General features: G+C 32.9%; 1 protein-coding gene across 1 annotated transcript in view; it reads left to right on the top strand.

Moving 5' to 3' along the window:
• Positions 1-22,266, top strand: part of LOC108907666 — a 50,379-nt gene that overhangs the window by 23,121 nt on the left and 4,992 nt on the right. The window contains exon 4 of the mRNA XM_018711442.1: positions 21,500-21,661. Within this exon, the coding sequence (XP_018566958.1) occupies positions 21,500-21,661 (162 nt within the window). The remainder of the gene's footprint in view (positions 1-21,499; positions 21,662-22,266) is intronic.

Below are 22,266 nucleotides of genomic sequence, written 5' to 3' on the forward strand. Positions count from 1 at the left end.
TAGGCCATAGTTCAATCAAAGAATAATTCAAATTTCGTACAATTTCAAAGATACTAGAAAGTTTAAAGCGCAACATTTTCATCAGCATCATTGAGTTAACTCCTGATTATATCAGACGTCACTCCGGTTCAAAATCCAAATCTGGCCTTTTGCTTTGGTTTAATTTCAGTCAAAAACGTCATGAGCGTACAAAATGCCCCAGGTATTCACACAGAGAAACATAATTAGTAAACGACTGGGCACGTGATGAGAATCTAATTTTTTTTTGCAACCTCAGTTAGTTGAAATTAACCATCAGTATTATTAATATTATTTTAGATTTTAAAGGGTTGATAGAGAGACAAATTTATTAGTGTGAAATCAAAACATGGTCAAATTATTGTAAGGTCACTTCTAGTACCTATTGTTTCAATATTTAAAACTGTGGTCGCGTAGCCCTTTCCTCAGCCACTGCTCAGGAAAGGATTTAGTTCCACGACCGAACCCCAGATTGCTGGAATAATTCGAGCGCGTACTGTTTCAATCTATGCTTGGACTGAACTGTCATTGTTAATGCCATAAATAGGTTTCCGTAACCCAATCTTGTGAATCAGAGTATTAGGGCACTATTTGACTAACAAATAGTGGAAATGTCTATTGTGCTCAGCTGGTCTTCAGACAAACACATCGTTATTATACATATTACGGAGCAGCTTCTGTCAGTCCTTGATCATCTCTAATAGACGCTTGAATTGGATTCGAAAAGTCCATAAAATTTTCTTCCAATTAAAACTGAGTACAGAATATACTAAATTCAGTTCCATAACATATTCTAGAATTTTGATCTAACTTAACTGAGATACAAATTATGTTATATCTACTGAATTCTTTTTATGGGATTTTGTTGAAAGATGTGTACAGTTTCAAACAATGTGTTACCGACAAGCTAACGATCGTGTCCCTGCTAGAAAAAATGGAGAAAACTTTGCACAAGGAAAAGAAAGCCTTCAAGTGTATAACTTGAGTTGAATAAAATATGAAAGTTCCCAGGAAGAAGTCGATCAATGTCAAAGACAACTGTTGCCCACACAAATAATATGAGAACAAGAATACACACGATGCCACTGATAAATGACATATATTGGTATGCCCTTGAGACTAAAAAATTACAATCAATACGAACGCATTGCCAATTGGCATGCTGCAAAGGTACTTTTATTTTACAATGTTGAAGGAGTTTGCTCAATTGCAAAATAAATGAGAAAATTGATTCGAAAAACTGACATTATAGCTTTTCAATACATATTGCAAATAGGTGCCCAGACCAAAGAAGCATATTCAAGCTTAGATCTGGCAAATGCAGTAAATAATAAATTCGAGGTATCAGGGTTTTGAAAGTTCATCATATTACGAACCATGTAATCGAAAATTTTGTATACGGTTTTTTCCCTGCTTAGTAAAAGAAAGCTTAGAACAGAAAAATCTCCCTAAGTCTTTAACCAGGTCGTTGAAGGATAAACCCAAACTCCGATCCAAAAATGACCTACATGAAAGTTGTTCGGATCATTTGGGGGAAGCGGCCGCTGACCTTGGATATGACCTTAACCGTGACCTTGAATGTCAATTCAAGGTCAATTTCATAATTTTAAATGGGACCCTCTATTTTTAATCCTGAGAATGAAGTTAAGATTACATCCAGATGTACAATTTGCTGCCGAATCCATTCCAAGGGTAAATAATAGAGGGCCCTATAAAAAATATGGAGTTGACCTTCAATTGACTTTCAAGGTCGTGGTTAAGGTCAAATTGAAGGTCAGGAACCGGTTGCCCCCAATCAACTGAACGTTTGGGCCATTTTTAGATCGGAGGCTTCACTGACGAAATATTCACGTATATCGATTCAAATGGGACACTTGGTATTTATAAATTGTAGAGTTATTGCAATCATTTCCGTTCCATTCTAAAAGCATGTCACTGCATAAGCAATATTTGCCAGAATTAAGTTACTTCACCTTATACGCATTATAAATTGATTTCCTAGCGTACAATTGTGTGCCGTCAGTTCAACCAGATAATTTATTTTGTTCAACTTAATGCCTGTTTCCTTTGCGCCAAAACATATATACATATATGGATTTTCCACATAAGGTCGACTTAATGTTTTTCCACGCGCCTCTCGCTTAAAAAAATCCATTAATCATACAAACATGCTCTTACTAAATACAATGCGAGTTACATTATGGATGGTCCTGTACGGGAAAAACATAATAATGCGTGGTATATTGTTGTCTGGGTGACGCATCGGATCGATCTAGTTGGTCGGTTTGTTATATACACGAAACAAAACAATATCGTGCTTCAGACTAGCTGGCAAATGGAATGTATCCAGGAAATTCGATCTTAATTTAACGAGAATTATGCGGCGTGATTTTGCCGAGGCCCCTTCCACGATCTCGAGGAAACAGCGCGATATAGGGAAAGTCCGGAATAAAATTTGAATTTGGATTAAGGTATATTTCATTGATTCCATGACCCCAGCCGTTAGGCTGCCCAGCTGTCGCAGATTTGTTCCGCGGAAGTTTTGAAAGGAAACGGAACCGGCGGATTATCGTGTTATAATTTTATCGTTTTCGGGTGTCTTATAAAGCCAATGTAACAGAAGCCAGAAGAGATCAAAGATATATCAAAAAGATAAAATATATACAGGGTGTTTCAAAAAGACCTCCCGTAAATTCAGGGGGTGATAGTACGACAAAAAATAATAATTTATTGTCATATGAGCTATATGTTGATCTCCTCTTGTTTTCGAGATACAGAGCGACAAAATACATTTTTTTAAATAGAGTTTTTACGAAAATTTCCAAACGGTGCGAAATATTTTCATGAAATTTGGTATTCCGGGATTTTTAAGGGCGCCAAATACGCTGGTCTAATTATTTTTTGTATCTCGAAAACAAGAAGAGATAGACATATAGTTCATAACACAAAAAAATCTTATTTTTTGTCGTACTATCACCCCCTGAATTTACGGGAGGTCTTTCTGAAACACTCTGTATAATAAAAATATATAAATTGGTTGCTTTTTTCAAGATATAGAAAATCTTTATTGTTAACTGGGTGAATTTCATTTTTGGTCACCATTTGTGAATCACTGTATACAACTACGTAGTGAAAAACACTGGAAAATCCTTTTTTACATCTGTAATATTTCATGTTACATCCAAAACATCGGGCTGATATTACGAGAGCCTATAAATAAACTGAAACATTTATCTTTTTAGCCCCAAACTTCAGTAAATCGAATATTGTTTATTTTTAATGCAGGCATCTGAAATATGCGCACCCAATAACTGTATGAAATTTCAAAGAATTCCTGCTCCCTATGTAAAATAAAACGAAAGTGGTATGCAACACCGGCAACATTTCGCTTGAACTGGCTTTTTATTTTATTTGCCCTCTTTAATATTACCTGTATCATATTTGGTTAAAAAGTCCGTTTCAAATTCTACGTACCTAACGTATAATTGAAGTTGACATTAATATCGCAACTTAAAAAACAATGAGTGGGCATAAAATATCTGTTAAAAAAACATCGTCTGTGAATAAAAGTTTAGAGGTAATATTAGTATGTAAAACAGAGTCCATGGTAACTTTGAGGACTTGGAAGTTTAAAAAACAAGTCTTGATCCTCGATAATACCATTATCGTTGATATTTGTTAGAATAAGTAGGATACAATTATTTGATCGTTTAAATCATGTTTTTAACTATGTTCTCTATTTAATACCTCCTTAACTAGAAACTAATTTAACATAAGAAGAAGAGAAGCTCAAAGGATTTTCTTAATTAAATTTAATGTTTCCTTCTCAAGATATAAAGTAAAAGTAAAGTAAATAAAGTCTTACCAGTAGTTTTAAACAGACATCAACAAAAAATATCAAAGGAAATCAGTGAATTAATTAATTTCTATATTAGATTATTTTTTAATGGTTTAATTATAATTATTTTGTATCCACCATGTGTCCTATAACCAGTTTTAGTAAATTTATAAAGTACATCCAACTATTTACATCATCATGCATCCACTTAGTTGCAAATCGCCAGAGGAAATAAATATGGTTTTATTTAGTACGTAATAAACTGTGGAATACTTTGGACAGAGACAGAAACTTTTCATAAAACCCCCCCGAAACAGTTTTTAAAGTTTAAAAATAAATGTATTTGATTGTGACTCCAAGAAACAACTAGTAGCGTCAAAAATTTCTGATATTCTTATTGGTTTAAAGTTACTGAAAGCTTTTCGTGCATTAGCAAAATATGCTTCCAAAAATCTCCATCTTGAAATATTTAAAAGCAGTATTTTATCCTTAGCTGCTTCTATTGTTGTTTCTTGTCCTGGTACGTCTAGAAATAATATCCATTCGTTTCTATGTTATATATATCTCCATCTCCTTTCTCTCTAATATTTATTATTAACCTGGCCTGTCCACTGTATCCTCATAATTCGTCTTTAATTCCCTTCGCCATATTCGCTTTCCGCGACCCATAATAACAGTTTTAACGGCCCCTACCACATTTCTAAATTTATTGTTACTAAAAATAACACCTATTTCTTTTCATTAATATCATATCTCTGTTTTATTACAGCTATTAACAATTGTTCGTCTTTATATTTTAGCTTTAGCCCTGCCAAATCACCTTTCTCTCTACCTACCTCCAATTTTGTTTATTATTTTTGTGCCAATCTCATTATTACTGGCTCAAGTCCAAAAGTTACTCAACCTATGTAAGTATTAACAAACAGCTAAATTGGTAATTCGTAAAGATTTTTTTAAATGAAAATTAATCCTACGCTTTTATAACAGGTTTCCAGCTTACTAATTAGATACCGTAAAAATATTCTATACTCGTAACAGTTGAACAGTATTATCCCATTTATTTAGCACTGTCAAGCCACCCCTCGCCGGAAAAGCCTCCCTTTATGTATATGAGATTATGTTACTTCTCCTGCGTTTCGTTGTAGATCCAAATACGGAACAACGAAGACCAAACTGCTCAGTCAAACTCAGATGCGGGATAGTAAGAGGGCGAACGACTGTAGCTTTATCCGTTTCATTTTTTATTGACGTTATTATTCACGTGGCGTCCTGTGAAGTCTTTCATCTCATTTAAAGGATACGCGATCCCTTGAAAAATAGTATATTGTGTTATCTTGTAAGGATATGCGGCCATATTAGTATTGTAAGTAGGTAAAAAATTGATTGGCATCAGAAAATACGCTACTGTTTCGATTTTTTATTAATATTCGTTCATTATTCATTCACCGAATCATGAAATTTATGCATTATGGAATGAGAAATAAGAATGCAGAAAATTCCAAATTAGTTATAATTTATTTCAATATTTTCTCAAATTTATTTTCATCCAAGGAAGCTATCCCTAAAGTATGCACATTCTTAGTGAGCACCCCGCATATTTTTCTGTATTAGAGATATCCACTGCCCCTCATCTCCCGATCTTCCCCCACTACTCGACTGCGTACGCGCGCTCGTCCGTTTTTGAGCACGTTCGGAGGAATTTTTCACCTATTTCGTATCATTTTATCGGAAAATCAGAATATACGTGTTGTAGTATTAAAATCCGGCTGAAAAATTAAAATCGGACCACTCCCAACGCATCCAGAAAATTTCCAAAATATTGCACCAAAAAATTCAAATTGAAATTGTCCCAAAACTGATGGTCCGACAGCGCCTGCTTTGCGCACACTTAAAATACATATACGCAAAATTTTCCGATTTTTCTAGGTTTTCTTCGTTTCTAATTATCCGATCCGATTGGATCGATCAACAATAAAGTTTATTAATAATGTATATACAGTGTGTCCATGGATGAAGTTAACAAAAGGAGAAACTCTTTTGTTTTTGACTTTATCGAAAAATGTCACTCTTTATAAAAAGTTCCGCCCCTCGAAAAAATGCGACTGTCATACAAACATCTTAAATTAGATATACAGAGTGCTCATAAATTAAAAAAACACGAAAATACTCAAGACAGAACAACCATTATTTATTATTTTACATATTTTACACATTTTACCCAAAATCTCCTCTCTACCCCCCCCCCTCCCCCCTCCGCACCGCTCATATCGCTGTAACTATCTTTATTTCTGAGAATTTACAAAAATCATGTAAGTAAGTAGGAAATCATGTAAGTAAGCAGGATGATTTGACAGTTTGACGGCAGTTTCTTCATCTGACGATTCCGTTCAAAGAAACCGCAGTTTCCGGGCCTAACCTATTAGTAAATTGCGTAACCAAAGCGAAGATGTATCATACGCGTCACGTACCTACCCCGATTTTTCCGAAACGCTTTCCAATCAGCAAACGCAGCGGCAATAAAAGCCTCCCGCGTTCACCGAACGGCCCTTACGGTCGCGACGCCTAACATGTGCCCTCCGCCGTGGAGGGGAAAGTACACGCCGGAGCGGAACCCCGGAGTCGTAAAATAGTAAACGGCGGAGGGGCCGGAGCGACGCGCAAGCCAGTCCGTCGCGTGACCGCATGGGAGAGGAGCACGCGGGTGCCGCCGATCCATGTTCCAAAATGTGATTGAATTTCTCGCCTCTATCCGGAGTGGGTTTTACCATTTCACCCATGACGTGTAAGAAATGTTTGTTTTCTTTTTTTCTAGCAGCTTTTCAGCCTCCCTCGCTTAATTATTAATTTAGAAATGTTGTTGCTGTGTAAATGTACAGAAATGTGCTAATTTCGCACGAGTTGAAAAACCTTTGCTTGCACACTATACTTTTCCCACCATTGTTAATTATAACGGATTCATAATTTCAAGGAATTGCTTAATTCGCAAGTTACAGGGTGTTTAAGCTTTTGAAAAACATCATGGAAACAATAAATATTAATATAATAAAAGCTTTGGAAAAAATTAAAGTTCGTATGACAATATGATACAAATGAATGAAATTTTTTTGCTGAAGCTGAATTTATCACTATAGATGCTAAATATTACGTACAATGACATATTAGTTTCCACACTCATAAAAATGGGGGGAAGATTGTTTACAGGGTGGTTAATTGTTGTTATTTTTACGTAAATACACGTTTTTCGCTTATAATTTTTTTCCATTCATTTCCACGAGAAAACAATGAAGTACTTTTTTTTCGTCTTCAAAAGACCTACAAAACTAGCCCTCGAGCGACAAAAAATATTGATTAGATCAAAAGTTATAAACAGAAGAAGTTTATTTATGACTTTTGAATTAAATATTTATAAATTGCGTTATTATTACCAGAACGTTTTGGCATCGCATCCTCTCATTCCTTATCACTGTCTAATAACTCACACGAAATCTGGAATTGGTAAGTTGAATAGTTTACAAGATATGGCCTTATAAACAAATTAACTAATTATTAGTCTGGACGATCCCGAGTATCTTCCGTAATCCCACTGATTTTTTTCAGAGTAGATTTCATAATAATACATTGAAATCTATAATTTTTTCTTTAAATTTCAAATTTGCAACCTGGAAAGTTATTTTATTTTTTAGCCTTAGTTGCAAAATGAAATATATTCATAAGTTCAAAAAATATTCTTATAAATCCTATCAAAAAAGTCAAAAACTGTTCTTCATTACCAAAAATCTAGATATGCAATAGATATCCATAACGTCATTGACAAGAATTTTAAGAGAAGTAACAAAATTTTTTGAAATATTAATGCACCCTAAAAATATAAGCCGTACCCTAATAAATTCATTTTATGGCCTATAATAATGTTTATAACGATTTTTTTTAATATCCTTTTTATTACTGCATCTCATATAAAAAATTAAATATAAGTTTATGTTACAGTTTATTTTGTCACCTATTTGGACATTTAACATTTTAGTGGCTATACACATATGTATTTGTACCTGTCAAAATGTAGGCGCATGTAGGGATGTCCAAAATATTGTAATTTAACCAAACTTACCTATATACAAAAAAAATTAATATCCCTGCAACATTTTACTGTAGAAGAACCAAATTTACATTTAAATGACTTAGGTTTATTACTGGTCTTCTTTGACTATGATTTGAAGTTAATTGAAGCACTACAAGGTGTTCATTGGAGCTGACTCACCCCTAAAATTGTACCGAACTTTGTTTTCATTGACCGAATTGAAAAATTGTAATATTAATTCACAGCAAAATTTAAATTAAATTTTTTTTTGCTCTTGTTAAATGGTTTTCAAGAGTGTTCATTAGAAAATAATCAAAAAGTCAGTAGTAGGCTTTATCTTTCAAATTTGACAATTGACCAAATAAGTTTTATTTCTCTCCTAATTCTACAAAAAGAAAACAAGTACCTAGGTAGTTTTTAAATAAGCGAATATTGTATTAAGTAAAAAACACAAATAAATAATAAAAATAATAATTTATATTTTTTCAACAACAGTCAGTCAATCAATTGTTGAAATAAAATAATTTTATTACTAACTGACAAGAATGAAAGATAAATTCATTGCCTACTACCGACTTTTCGATTCTTTTCTAATAAACACTGTTAAAATCTTGTTTCAGTTAATACGGTTTTTCTGGAAAACAATCAAGTTTTTTAAAATTTAACAAGAGGAAAAATTTTTAAAATTAATATCTGCGCTGTGTCAGGACCCTGTATATGGAATATTGCCCCTGAAAAGTTCGTGGTATCATGAGTCACAAATGCTGAAATAAAAATTTTTACTAAACTTTCCAATGCTTATATTAAATCTATAAGTGACTACTGTTATCGGTGAAAGGTTACTGATGGAAGATACATGTGATTCACGTGGTGCTATGCCGTTATAAAACCTCGTTAGCACTATTTTTAACTTACGATCTTACATAAAACTTTCTTTATGTTGAAGGAACAACAGAATCAGTAAACTTCTATCAAGTTCTCGGAAATTTTGACACGATTGCATCTCTCAAACTATTTTCAACTAAGTAAAAGCCATTCTTCTCTCAAATACTAGAAACATTTCCACAAGTCTTGTATATAGTACTTGAAAAATATAACCTTTTCCAACATGTTTTTATTTAAAATTTGTTCACGACGTGACATGTGATCAAATACTCGATCTGATAAGTATCACGCTTCTGATACAACCGTCTCACTCAACACGTACCTGACATGTGATCAATATGATACTTTTAACAATCTTTGGGCTTCAAAAAAATATTTATCTACAGTTCTATTAAATTTTTTCTTAAAAGTCACAGAAAGTGATCTGAGTGACCTCACCGGAGGTCCTGATACCTTCATTGCTTGTTCAGTGGTCGGTAGGAGTCGTTCCAATATCGCTCTCGTTTTTTTTCTTGTTTGTTTTGACGAGAGGAATCAAACCAGGACGATCGTCGCGACGTCGCCCCCGTACATTTACGCGTTTTTGTCTACCCCGTGCTTTCCTATTTGTGCCGGAATCGTAATTTATTAATGTAGAGTAAGGCCCCACCGACGCCAGAAAGGGGACGAACTGATTGCCTGGGTCATTTACTCCAGAAGAAGTCCCGCTACATCGGTTTATAATACCGGCAGACAAATTTCGTTTTTGCACGGAAAGTCCTCGTTTGGACGTGCCAATTATATGGGTCGTGTTTCTTAAGGAGAGCCCTAATGCCAAAGCAGCAGCTCTGTGGTAAATATTTTGGAGGAGTTGATATAATTTTTTCATTTGTGTATTTTATTCAAGACTTTACATCATTAGCGACATAGGCGGGAAGAAAAGGAAATTAATTTGAAGCGCGTTTGTATTTTTGACAACATACAATACTGATTTTAACATTAAAAGGTCTTTCCACAAGCCGGAAATTCTAGTATTATCATCGTTGTCATGTTGGTAAGACGGTGACTGCGAGTCAAATCAAAAAAATTTTATAGTTAAAGTTACGAGCTAGTTATTTTATAGTTATAGTTAAAGTTACGAGCGTTAGGTACAAAATGTATCACCTTATACCAAAATAAGATAATTGTTAGAGCCCTACACTTTGCAATTTTTTGTGAAAACATAGAAAAGCACTTCAACATATTGTTCAGTGAAACATTCCAGCTTAAACATTTTAAGTGAAACAAAAATAGCTCGAAGCCGTTCAACATAATTCATTTGCAGTTTTCATTTACAGCGAATCCCTTTTAGAAGCGACAGACCACATGTAAATCATTGTGCTTTCTATCCTAAGTGCATCCACTGACCGCGAAACAACTTGAAAGTTTTCCATCCCTCACGAATCAACAATTTGAAACTTTTCTAACCTCGCTAACACATACATCTATTTAAATAATAAATATAGACACACGTTACTCAAAACTTACAGTTTTAACTTAGCTCTCAGTACCAAAATTTAGAACAGAATATGGACATGTAAAATTCGAATAATACCATTGTTTTTTTTTCTCATATATTCACGCCTACATTTGTTATTCTCGGGCGAGGCTCTGGTAGTCCTTTGAGAAGTTCCGAAGTGGCATCCGTGGCAACCATTGATTGACCAAGGGCAGGTCAAAGATTGTTAGCTAGGGCTAAGCAAGTTTTTAAACGTCTGTTCATATTGCTATCTAGTCATAAATTAAATCCATTGTTTAATGGCCCTAGAAATGAATTATTCTCTGCGACAGCTAAAATTGTTGTATTCGCATATCGCCAATATATTTTATTGGCTCATCCTATGTCTTAAACTCTCTGAAAATTGATACGTTCTGTTTGCTGTACCCCACTTACAAAAGTAAAATAAAATAAAATAGGAATACCCTACATGTTAAGGAATCAATAAAATGACCAACTTCCATGTAATGGCTGTAAAATTCCGTACGAGAATAGAACTAGGTTTTATGGATCCAATGGAAAAATAAGTGACAATCGTCTGCAGTTTTTCTAGTTGAAAAACTATAGTCTTTATATCATAGATGACGCCCTTGTTTTCATCATTTGTCATGTTTGAGGTTACAGATCGATAAGCAAAACAAATGAAAATCAGTTCCGAATTCTTAAATCGATAGATAGTTTGAACTTTGGAAAGCTTTTTCTTTAAATTATATTAGAAAATCAACAGATTTGTTTAGGAATGCTTCAATCATATAATCGTACATTAAGAAACTCAGAAAATATGCTACAAAACACCTGACTCCATTCTTCTGTATTTTGTGCAATTGAATTACAGAAGCCTTCTGGATTCTGAACATCACTTTAAATCGATATACTTTTTTACAATTGAATTTAAATATTTTTTGAATATATTGTCATAAGAACCGTTTTTTTCCTACGAATGACAAACAGCGAGACACGCAGAAATTTCAATAGAATCATCCCTCCTTGTTTATTACAATGCATTATTAAAGAATCGTTCATTTATGAAATGAAATCGATAATCATATTGAAACATTCGTTCAGCTGGAAAACTTGGCATTTGTAATGTAATCGATTTTTTCCTGAAGCATTCTCCAAATTTTCTTAAATCAAAAACATTCACAAGTTTTTGCCAATTTATACCAAGTAAAATTAATCATTAACGAAATATTTTCTCACCGAAAGATAAAAAGCAGTAAAAATCAATAATAAATTACATACAAGTATGTAAAATGTTTCAATACTCTTTTGGATCTAAGTTTTATGAAACTGAAATAATTTGTAGAAAATTATTGAAACAAGACTAGGAAGTTCGATAAAACTGTATTGAACATTGCCTGGAAAAACTTTGAAACTATTTAAAAGTTAACCAGGTATCAGCCGGTTATATAAAATTATATAAAGCAAAGGAGATACTCTCATCCCTTTTTCGCTATTATAGCGTTGTTTAAAGGCATATTCCACCGTAATATATCAAATATATCAGTTATAATATAACAAGTTTCTTTATTGTGTTGACTACCAGCTCTATTCCATCATCACAGACAAAGCACAAAAAAAAGAAACAGTTATCAATGAGTTATTGACTTCGAAAGGAGAAATAGATCCATTCTGGTAGCTTGAGGCATGATATTCTGCAGAGTATTTCATGAAAATAACATTGAAAATATTGAAAATTAACAAGATGTGATTGAACCCACTTTGAAATATTATCAGAAAATACACGACATACCTAATAAATATTGCAAGGTAAATGCCCTTTTGGAAAAAGTTCTAAACTAACATAGCAAAGCTATTAGAAGGCATTTTCATCTGGTGGAAACGGTTTCCCGCCAAGCAAATTAATATTTGCAATTTCCTTTCGAACAAACGATATCATTTGTATGAATTATATCCTTAGCGAAATAAATTCTCCTCTTCGACAAGTAATTAAAATACAACCAAAATCTGTGTCTTTAATAAGAAAATCTGGAAATAAATCTTCCCCCTTTGATATACATTTATTGTAAACGGAGTGATGAATATTGTTACCGAAAATGCGTTGTCGACTGTACTGATGTTCCACCGAATGAATGGTTGAATGAAAAAAGCCTGTACATCAGTTTTCTATTGTGGTTTTATTGATGAACTGCTGGCGCTGGCTAAAATGGAGTTAATAAGCGTTAATTAATGAAAAGAGAGACAGGAAAAGAGAGAAATGTTTATTTATTTTAATACTATAGTAGCGTTTTATTAAACGTGAATGCAACAAAGATGAAATAAAATTTATAAGAACTTACTCTAAAACATCGTTATCATTGTTACCTTCATACTGACGTTGCAAAGAATAATTTCAAAATCAATATTTGCTGTTTTGATTCGACTTGTAGGTGGGTTGGTGTTAGTTTAGGTCTAAATGTAAGCTTATTGTCGACAAATACGGGAGGGCAGAAATAAACCATTAAAAAGCCCTATAGGATCGTAAATTTTTCATTTATCTAAATAATAAATTCATCCAAATAATTGAAACTTGTATCAGTCTTATAAGACATGCGTTTTACGGTTGCATCTTATGAAATGGGAGGAGTTGACACCGTTGTGAAGGGTTGTTTTAGGGAGTCTATACGGAGCACACGTAATATTTCATCTAAATGAGCTTACACGAGCTGAGAAAATATTAGATAAAGTTTGAGTTATGACAAAAAGTGTTCTTATTGCATGAATCCCTTGGTTTTAGAAGTTTTCGGGACGCCCAAAGATATATGCAGACGATGCTTTGCAAGAATAATTCGGAGCATAAATCAAAAGTTTGTCCCTTGAAGGGATAAGTATATTTGCATCAAATACGTACTGATGCACGAATAAGTAGAATAGGGGCTATTGAAGCATGTTAGCATTGAAGCATATTATTCATATTCCAGCTAGTACTGTACTGCTGTTTAGACGATATCTAAAACATCTTTGTAATTTTTCTGCAGAAGTCCTGTTTCTCCAATCTTTGAACATTATAAACATACCACGATCTGCAGGATGAAATCGCAAAGAAAACATTAGGCATGCAATCGTAATGCTATGGCAGCGTTTTGCTGACAATCCCCGTGTACAAATATATGTTATTTCGAAAATTTGTTAACATTGTATGTGTTTTTAAGTTCTATCTAGATAACAATTAATATTACTTTAGCACCATTCAAGACAATAGTGAATCAAAGGTTATTAACTAGACGCGCTTCAGCATTTGACAAACGACTAAAATGTATGTAAGGTTTTCGGCGAGTTGATTAGAAACGGCAGACTAGTACACTGTAAGCGTCTTTATTTTATCAGGATTATTTCGACTGATGAACACCTGCCCTCCTACATAATTATTCGAACTGAAACTCACGGTTCGGCGCTAAGTAGTTGTCAAGTTTTAATTTTGTTGACGTTTTAGACCCAGGTGAAGAATTTAATGTTTTAATTGGAGAACGAAGTGGAAGCACACAGCTAACTTTTAAGAACACGAAATTAGTTCAAATCGAGTGACTGGACTTCAGATGCTTATAGTCCAGGGAACGAAGAGAAAATAGGGTAAAACCTCCGAATACTTTCAATAAATAATTTATTACAATATTTGAACCCATAAAAAACTACCCCTAATACCTAACAAAATATTTAAAAAATAGTTTTTAACAGTTTGAAATGATTTGAGAGTACAAACAGGACAAATTAAATTCTTTTACCTGTTTATAATACAATTTATAATTTATCGCATTGTTTTAACCCTTGAATGACAAAATATAAAAAAAATGCCTTTTAAATTATTTAAAATGAATTACAAATATAGTGTTTATTAGATCAGTGGGATTCTTAAAAATCAACTTTCATTATACATACAAATAAAAACAATTTTATACATTGTTGATAAGTAGAATTAACAGATTAAAGGGAAAAGGCATTCTATGTATGCAGAATGCTCCAAAGTTGTGGATAACCCAAATATTGATATTCTCCGAAATTGAAGCGGTAAGGTACCGTTGGTTTTTTTAACGATAATTTCCTTAATTTTAAAGCTATTAAGACGATCCAAAAACGATTTTACGCAAAATTTTGACAGTTAAAAGTACCATAAAATTTAATATTTTCTAACGCGTTATTTTTGAGATTTTTAATGTTAAAAGGGTTTGAAAAACATGACCTTCGCCTTCAACTACAAAATTCTAACAGCGACATCTCTGTTAATTTTTATCCTACACAAATAAAAAAAAAAACAAAATATTCTGTGAAAAAAAAATCTGATCTTTTGTACTCGTGAACATTTTTCGTATCTTTTTTTATTTTTAAAGTTATTTTCAAAAATATGTTATTTTTTTTTAATGTAAAAAAAATTTTAATCAAAACGTCGGTTATATTTTCAAAAATATGCATTCTAAACCGCTTAAACTTGTATAATATATTGTCAATACATAAAAAATGTTAAATAATAGATTTCTTTTAGTTATTTTAGTTAAATGCTTCCAATTTAGTTTCTAGCGGACATGAAATTATCTTCAACCAGTCGTAACTCAGCACCTACTGCACCTACATAGATGAAAAAAACTCAATATCTCTCTTTTCCTATAAACTTCATTTTCTTTAGGATGTTTTATTTTCATAGAATGTCTATTTTTCGAGTTATTCGAGAAAAACTACTAAAAAAGGTTTTTTTTTAATAAAAAATGTACATCTTCAATCACCAATAACTCAGAAAATATTGACTTATCGAAGAATCTTTATAAGATACTTTTTGCTTAAAATTGATTGCTTTATCGATTCCTGGTGTTATTTTCAATATTTTATTTTTCACCCCCTAGAAGGGGGTTCTATCCGAAGAATTCGGAAGGGAAAATATAGTCACTGAAACTAGAGTAAGAATCTACGTATTTGTAAATTTTAGAGAAATTCTTTAAACGTTTAAAACTTAATGCAAATCATGAAACAGAGTTAAGAATTTCCTGCATTTATCTGTGCATTTGCTTAATTAATCTTTATGAATAGTCCCTGCTAATTTGAGTTTACTTTGATTTAAACATGCCCCTCTCAAATAAAACTTGAAACTTCTCCTCGGGGATATGAGCGCTTCAACTTCCTTTCTAAGAATTTATGTGTCTAGAGAACTGAGCTGAGAAATTTTGATAAGGTTAATATAAACATACGTTTACAACTTCAAAATTAATTTTAAGATATCAATTTTCTTTTTCTATTGTAGTTTATTGACCTTAGCAGAGAATTGCCAATTAAGAAATAAATTTTTATAACGTTATTTTACAAAGCTTAAAATATACTGAAAAACCTGTCAATCGGTATTACAGATATAATTTTTTTGTAAAATAAGAAAGGGCAAAATCAGCGTTGTCGACACTTTGTCTATTAACTTTTTTATCATCTGCTTGAATCAAAAAAGGCCAGAAAGATGACTACACTTCATACAGCTTTTAAAATTAAACTGCTGAAATTACCTTCACAGTGGACTAAATGGGATACTGAGGAATCGCCCATTTGAAGTTATTTCATAATTAAACTGATTTGCGACGACAAACTTATTTTATAGCAGGAGTAGTTAATCTTTAAAAGCGAGTTTCTATAAGTATATAATTTAAAATTTACTAAATGTTTCGCAATAATAGTTCTAGAAGCGATATTATTTGAGACTAGGTACGGCATATATATTACATGTTATACAACATTTAACTCTTTAACTTTGTACATTTGGCACCAATAAAAAACAAATTACAACAATAAACAGTAAACTTAAATCTTAAATAGGGGCGGAAATAAATTAATAATTGCTCATCCCTACTTCTCTGAGCCTTACAAGAAAGACGTGAATTATGTAGTGAGTTTGTTAAAACTTAACACCATAATATTCTTACTAAACCACCTAGGACTTGCTCGATATATTCACAGAGATTCAGGCGCCGTATCTGGGGTTTAGCAACACCTTTGAAGCCCTGTTGGGGAACTCCTGTAAACGTTTGATTGTACTGAAAGTCACTACGAACTTCTACATTTTAAATGAAGTAAAGTAACATTGATAGATGTCCTCATGGCTTTAAAAATATTAATAAAACTCCTCAAAGGTTGGCATGTGCTTAACTTTTATTAAACAAACGAATCTTTCGACTTTGTTAGTTAGTTATAACTGTAAGTTCTCACTGAAGTATTTTATACCACCCTGTGTACGTATACACACAGATAAACCTTATGGTTTTAATCACATTACTCCATCCAACCCTCATTAACGCTTTTTGCTGGTTGATTTTGCGTGTATATAAGTAAGTACAGTACGACAGAGTATAATAAATTACTCCAGACATCCACTCACAAGGGAATCGATAAGTCGTATTTAATGTACCTAATGGGAAAGGCAGTGACTAAGCAAACTTTACTTTAAAATCTTCCGAAGTTCTACCTATTACCAACATACCTATAGCAATTCTCGAGAATCGTACAAATAATAGCCGAGGCATTTTACGTTCATCAATCATCTCTTCAATTAATTCGCTCTGATTTTAACCTGGGGAAAGTACTATAAAAATTCAAAGGTAGTAAATTATTGCGCGCAGTGAAGAATGTAATGGATCTGAAGTTTGACTCGCCCGTTCGAGGTTTTTCCGTCCATTAGGGGTTTTTGAGACCGGCATTCAAAGATGAGGAAACTTCGTTTAGTGAATTTAAAATGTATGCCAGGCAAATCTTATTTTTCTTCTACTGGACAGTAGATTTTGCATTATGAGGCTACCACGTATCCTCCTATCTTTCAGAGACTGCATATTAGGCGGTTGAAATGTGTCTCGTAACTACCAAATCTTTAGACACTATTTTAATCAAATTATGAATTTGATAATTATGTAATTAAAGTGTCCAACTTTAAAAATTTACTGTGGCAGTCCTAATCAACCGATTTCAATTTTTCATAAACCATTTGAAAAAATTTTCAAGTATCCAGATGCTTTATTAGAGGCTGTGCAAAATTTTAAAAAATTGATAATTTTTTTCAATTTTTTTTTTCAAAAATTTATTTTGCGAAATGTATTGAACCGATTTTAATGAAATTTGGTGTGTTGTTTTATTATACTATAAAGTTTTTTTTACCAAAATTAGAATGCCCTCGGAGCAATTAAAACATTTTTAAAAAATTATCCAAGAAAACTTGTTTTTTGCCTTTTTTTTCATCAATTTTGCAATTTTGAAAATGTTCCGGCCTCGCCCAGATCCAGGGATCTACACTTTTATTATGTGAGTTATACTGAAGGTAATCCAGAAAAAATTTGAAGGTATTTATAACCAACCCCCGAACATATTTTTGTCATTTTTTTGTGTAACAAAGTGGCTAGTCTACCGGAAACAAACGCTTCATTGGTCATAAAACCAAACCGCTTACAGCTACCTAAAATTTCATATATCGTTCATTTTTTTTGGCATCGTGTAAGTTTTTAAGAAGATATTCCGATCGAAGAAGAATCCAAATAAGGTCTATTATATATTTTTCTCTACCTATATTAAAGACGTCTCTAGTTTTGGACAAAACCGCTTTAACTTTATGTTAAAATCACTGCGTCTTTCTCTTTAATCAACAAAGACAATTAAACATTAAAGGAAAAGACAACCATACAACAGCGGTGAACTCTGATGTAAATCTAGACAAATAATGATGCTGCTTTTAATGAAAATGTGGTTATACGGAAGTGCAGCTCGTACAGTGAAGTGTCTTTGACTTGGGGAGATTTCAAGGTTTTCTTTGAAATTTGAGAATGAACCCATATTAATTATTTTTTTAAATAAAAAATACATATTAATTTTATAATGCTTAACCATGTCCTGTACATGGTATTACTTTTATAAATTGTAAAATATATTTGTAATTTGCAACCAGTAGCCCATTAAAAATTAAAATTACGAACATATTCACTTGTATTAATTCTTTAATACAACATAAATTGCCCCAAATATGGTTATATTTAATATTGTAATTAGTCCAAATTTATATTCACATTTTATAGCAAAAATCCATTTATGTTCAAAATACTAACAATGCGATGTTATTAAATATCAAATTCATTAAAATTATTACTGACCCGCTTTAGGCAAAGGCTAATTTAATTGCTTTTTATTTTTTGTCAAAATACGCAAATAAATGCTGAAATAACATTTGTAACGGGTCGCATATCAAACCCCAACTGGGCAAAAGTAAAATTAACGTCTTTTGATTATGTCTTATGATCCTCAAATGAGCAGTAAAACAATTTTAATGTACTTAGGCCAAACATAAAACAACTCGTGTAGCTGGCCATTTGCTTTTGATTTCAAATAAAAAATTCGCCTCTTTGAAGCCAAATAAAATACAGCACGACTAATTAACTGGGGCTCTTTAAATAATTTCTATGGCATTTCTCAATAGAATTTTCATAACTTTCATTAAGTCCTCTTTCCGTGAAAAAGGGGGACATGGCACACTCCTTCCAAAAATAAATATAGCTTACAGTTTTCTAAATTTCGCAAATACAGGGTGTGTATGGGTGTGTGTATACTACTTTGTAAGCTTTAAAATACTAGTTTCAATTTTACTGCCCGCTTTCACCGGACTTACATAGTTTTCATTTCATGCGTATCATTGGCGGCTTAATTTTGTTGCTACTTTGTTATTTCTGAAAAACACGTACTATTACCCTTAAAAACGTACCCCTGCGTAAAGTTCCACCCTATATCCTTACACGACATCTTTTTCCTTTCTTTCCAACTTTGCACAGCGTCATATTTTATTAATTTCCCCGCCAAATCATCCAAAGCATTTCGGAGGTTTATTCTGCGGTTCAAAAACTTTTTATATCCCCCCGAGGGCTAACTTTTTCTAACTTTTTTGTTGACCGAAGGAAGCTAAAGAATACATTAATACAATCTGATGTTTGCGCGAGTCAGAGGAGATATACAATCGCATGCCGGGATATTTACGTTCGTAAAAGATGAAGAGGGAAAGATCAATAAGAAAAATTGGGGATAATGGTCTATTATACAGATAAGTTTACGTGAAAGGTATAGGTCTGCGAGTATCCATGAGCTGTCTCCATATCGACATCTAAATAATCGGAACAGCCCATTGAACACGTATTAGTTGCGTTCATGCCGGTTTATATTCGGTCCCTGGGGGGTTGCTATTTTTAGAAAAGGCACGCGCGAAGAAACATCGGCTCACTTTTTAAATCATCTGTGTGATGGAAATTTTACATCTGAGCCCACACGGCGACGCGAATGACTTTTTTGTGAACAAGCACTTAAAGTTGAGAGTTCGAAGTAGGGAACTGATTTTTAATTCAGCGGCGAAGCCCAGCTTAAAAAGTCGCCTGCGGTTTTATTTAACCTCGAGTCTATTCAGGAAATTCGTAATTTTTTTTAAGCAAAGTTGGTACACGCTTCTGTCAGTGTTTCATTTTATGGCTAAATCTTCTATGAAATAAACTGTGTGTTAGAAAAACTTAGGCTTAGACTTAGTTTCATAAGCTTTTATTGACACAAATATTGTAACGAAGATTATGACTGATGCACTTCGTATAATCTTAATTAATTTCCAGAACTGCATTAGTCTTTATCTGTACCCCATCAGTTGACCTAATCCCAAATCAAATTTTAAAACGATTGTTGGGAATTAAATTATAGATCTCTAAAATTTCATTTGTTTGTTACTTGTTTTGAATAACGCCCCCCTCAGAGAAGCACTTTCAAGCTTATATTTGTTAGAACAGTTTTCCTTAGTTTTGAACGTAGTATCTAACGAGGAAATTTGGTAGGTTGGTTATAGAACTGTGTATTTCAGATCCTTCTAATCTTTAAAATGATTATAAAAAAGATGCCGGGGATTTAACATAACTTTATATCTCCCAAAGTCGACTAAAAAATTTTAAAAAGTGTTTTTGTTGCTAAGGGGAAACTGCTGTAGAGACAAGCGAGTATAAACTTTGTGAATACACAGAAAGAAAAATTCTGAGCTGTAAAAATTACTTTTGAAATGCAAATTCGTAATATAGAAGCATTTGCTTACTAAATTCACAATTTATTTACTTGTAACTGAAAATATTATGCCATAAGTATACGAAAACATTAAAATTACGTAAGTAAAGTCATGATGCAAGTTTATGGAAAATACGGATATACTTTTACAAAATGTGCATTTTTGTGAAAAAAAAAACATTTTCGATTTAAGAAAATGAATAAAAGATGCAAAATTTATCGTTTAATTGATTTTTTGTAAAAGTGAAAATTTCAATCATTCGAATCAAAATGAAAGAAAAATCGCAACGACTTAATATCTCGAGGGTTTCTTTGGGATACTTTGAAGTTAAAAAAATACTAAAATATCCTTAGCCTATTCATTATTTGTAAGGTTATCACAAGTTTAGCGAAAATTCTTAAATACGTAATTTTGTACCGACCTTTTTTATCAAAGTTTCTTGCAACAAAAAAAAAATGATCAAAAAATGATAAGAGCGTCTCATAAAGGAGCTTTGTAGTTTTCAAAACTCTGTTTAGATTTTCTGTAGGGCCATTAAATCTCGGGTAATTAATTATTATCAACGTTAAAAAGGTCTTGAACAGCTCAAGGAAGATAAATCAATTTAAAAGAGCTGAAGGTGCCAAAAAAAAATTGAAGCCCGCGGACTTTTCGAAAGGGACGCAAAAATTTTGAAAATTTTTTATCTGCTAGAGTCTTATGAGTTCTTAAAGGTGGTGAATGATCAAAATTTTTGACTTTCAGAACCTGAAACCATAAACTTTAAACTTTCAGCTAATTTGCTTTTGTTTTTATTGCTCTAAGACCATTTTTCGTTAAATTGCAGCCTAAAAATGTAGGATTTACTGATTTATCCTTTAAATTTTGTGATTTTCTTTAACTTTCAACACACTGTGTCACGAAATCGAAACGATGATAGTTCATAGAAACTTTTTTCCGTAAGAGCCTTATATTGGGCTCTATATTGACATCGCTCCCCATCGCACGCGGTGAAATTCGAAGAATTTCGACAAAACCCCACCCCCCGCGAAATATCTTAATAAAGAGCCTCTACGGAATGCCCGCCTCCGACAGAACGCCGAATATTATTTATTCCGCAGACATTTGTCCTCTCCCATTCTATTATACATTAATTTTCAGCTTGCAGAAACACGTGAAGAATGCTTCGGATGTCGAATATCCGGCGTACGGCGTCACTGGGCCCAACAAGGATATATCGCCGTCGGGAGACAGGCGGCTGGCCCAATCGGCCCAAATGTACCACTACCAGCACCAGAAGCAGCAGATCATAGCCATGGAAAGGTAAGGGAGGGTTATTTTTCTTAATAGCAACTATTTTTGTTATTTGGACCAAGAATAATCCGGTTTGCGAAGCCCAAAACATCGTGATTGTGGTCATTTTCCATAAATTTAAAAAATTTTTCACAACTGGGCTACAAATATGTTATAGAAAACACACTTGTGTGACAATGACGGCCTTGAGTGCATGTTCTAATGGTAATATTGAAAAAAAACTATTGGCTCAGTGTAAAAAATATACTAGAAATATGAACTTAACAGGTATTTGCTTTGAATGAATGAAATTTGTGAATTTGTGAATTTGTGAAATTTGAATGAATGAATGAAATTTGAATGAATGAATGAAATTTGTAAAATATCCGTCATTATCATTTTTTTACATATACAGGGTGTCCCATAATTAGTATGCAATACTTTAACAGTAGATTCTACAATTAAAAATAAGATTTTTTCCTATAAACCAGGGTCGAAAAATGCTTCCTAGGGAAGCTACGCCCCCCTAAAAGGAGCCTCAGGAGATCATATTTTTCAAAATGTTTCCAAGGCCAGTTGACGTATCATTATGAATTTTGGTATGTTGACATGATGACACTCAATTAATGTTCTAA

This window comes from Anoplophora glabripennis, unplaced genomic scaffold, assembly GCF_000390285.2.
Source record: "Anoplophora glabripennis isolate ALB-LARVAE unplaced genomic scaffold, Agla_2.0 scaffold51, whole genome shotgun sequence".
NCBI lineage: Eukaryota > Metazoa > Arthropoda > Insecta > Coleoptera > Cerambycidae > Anoplophora > Anoplophora glabripennis.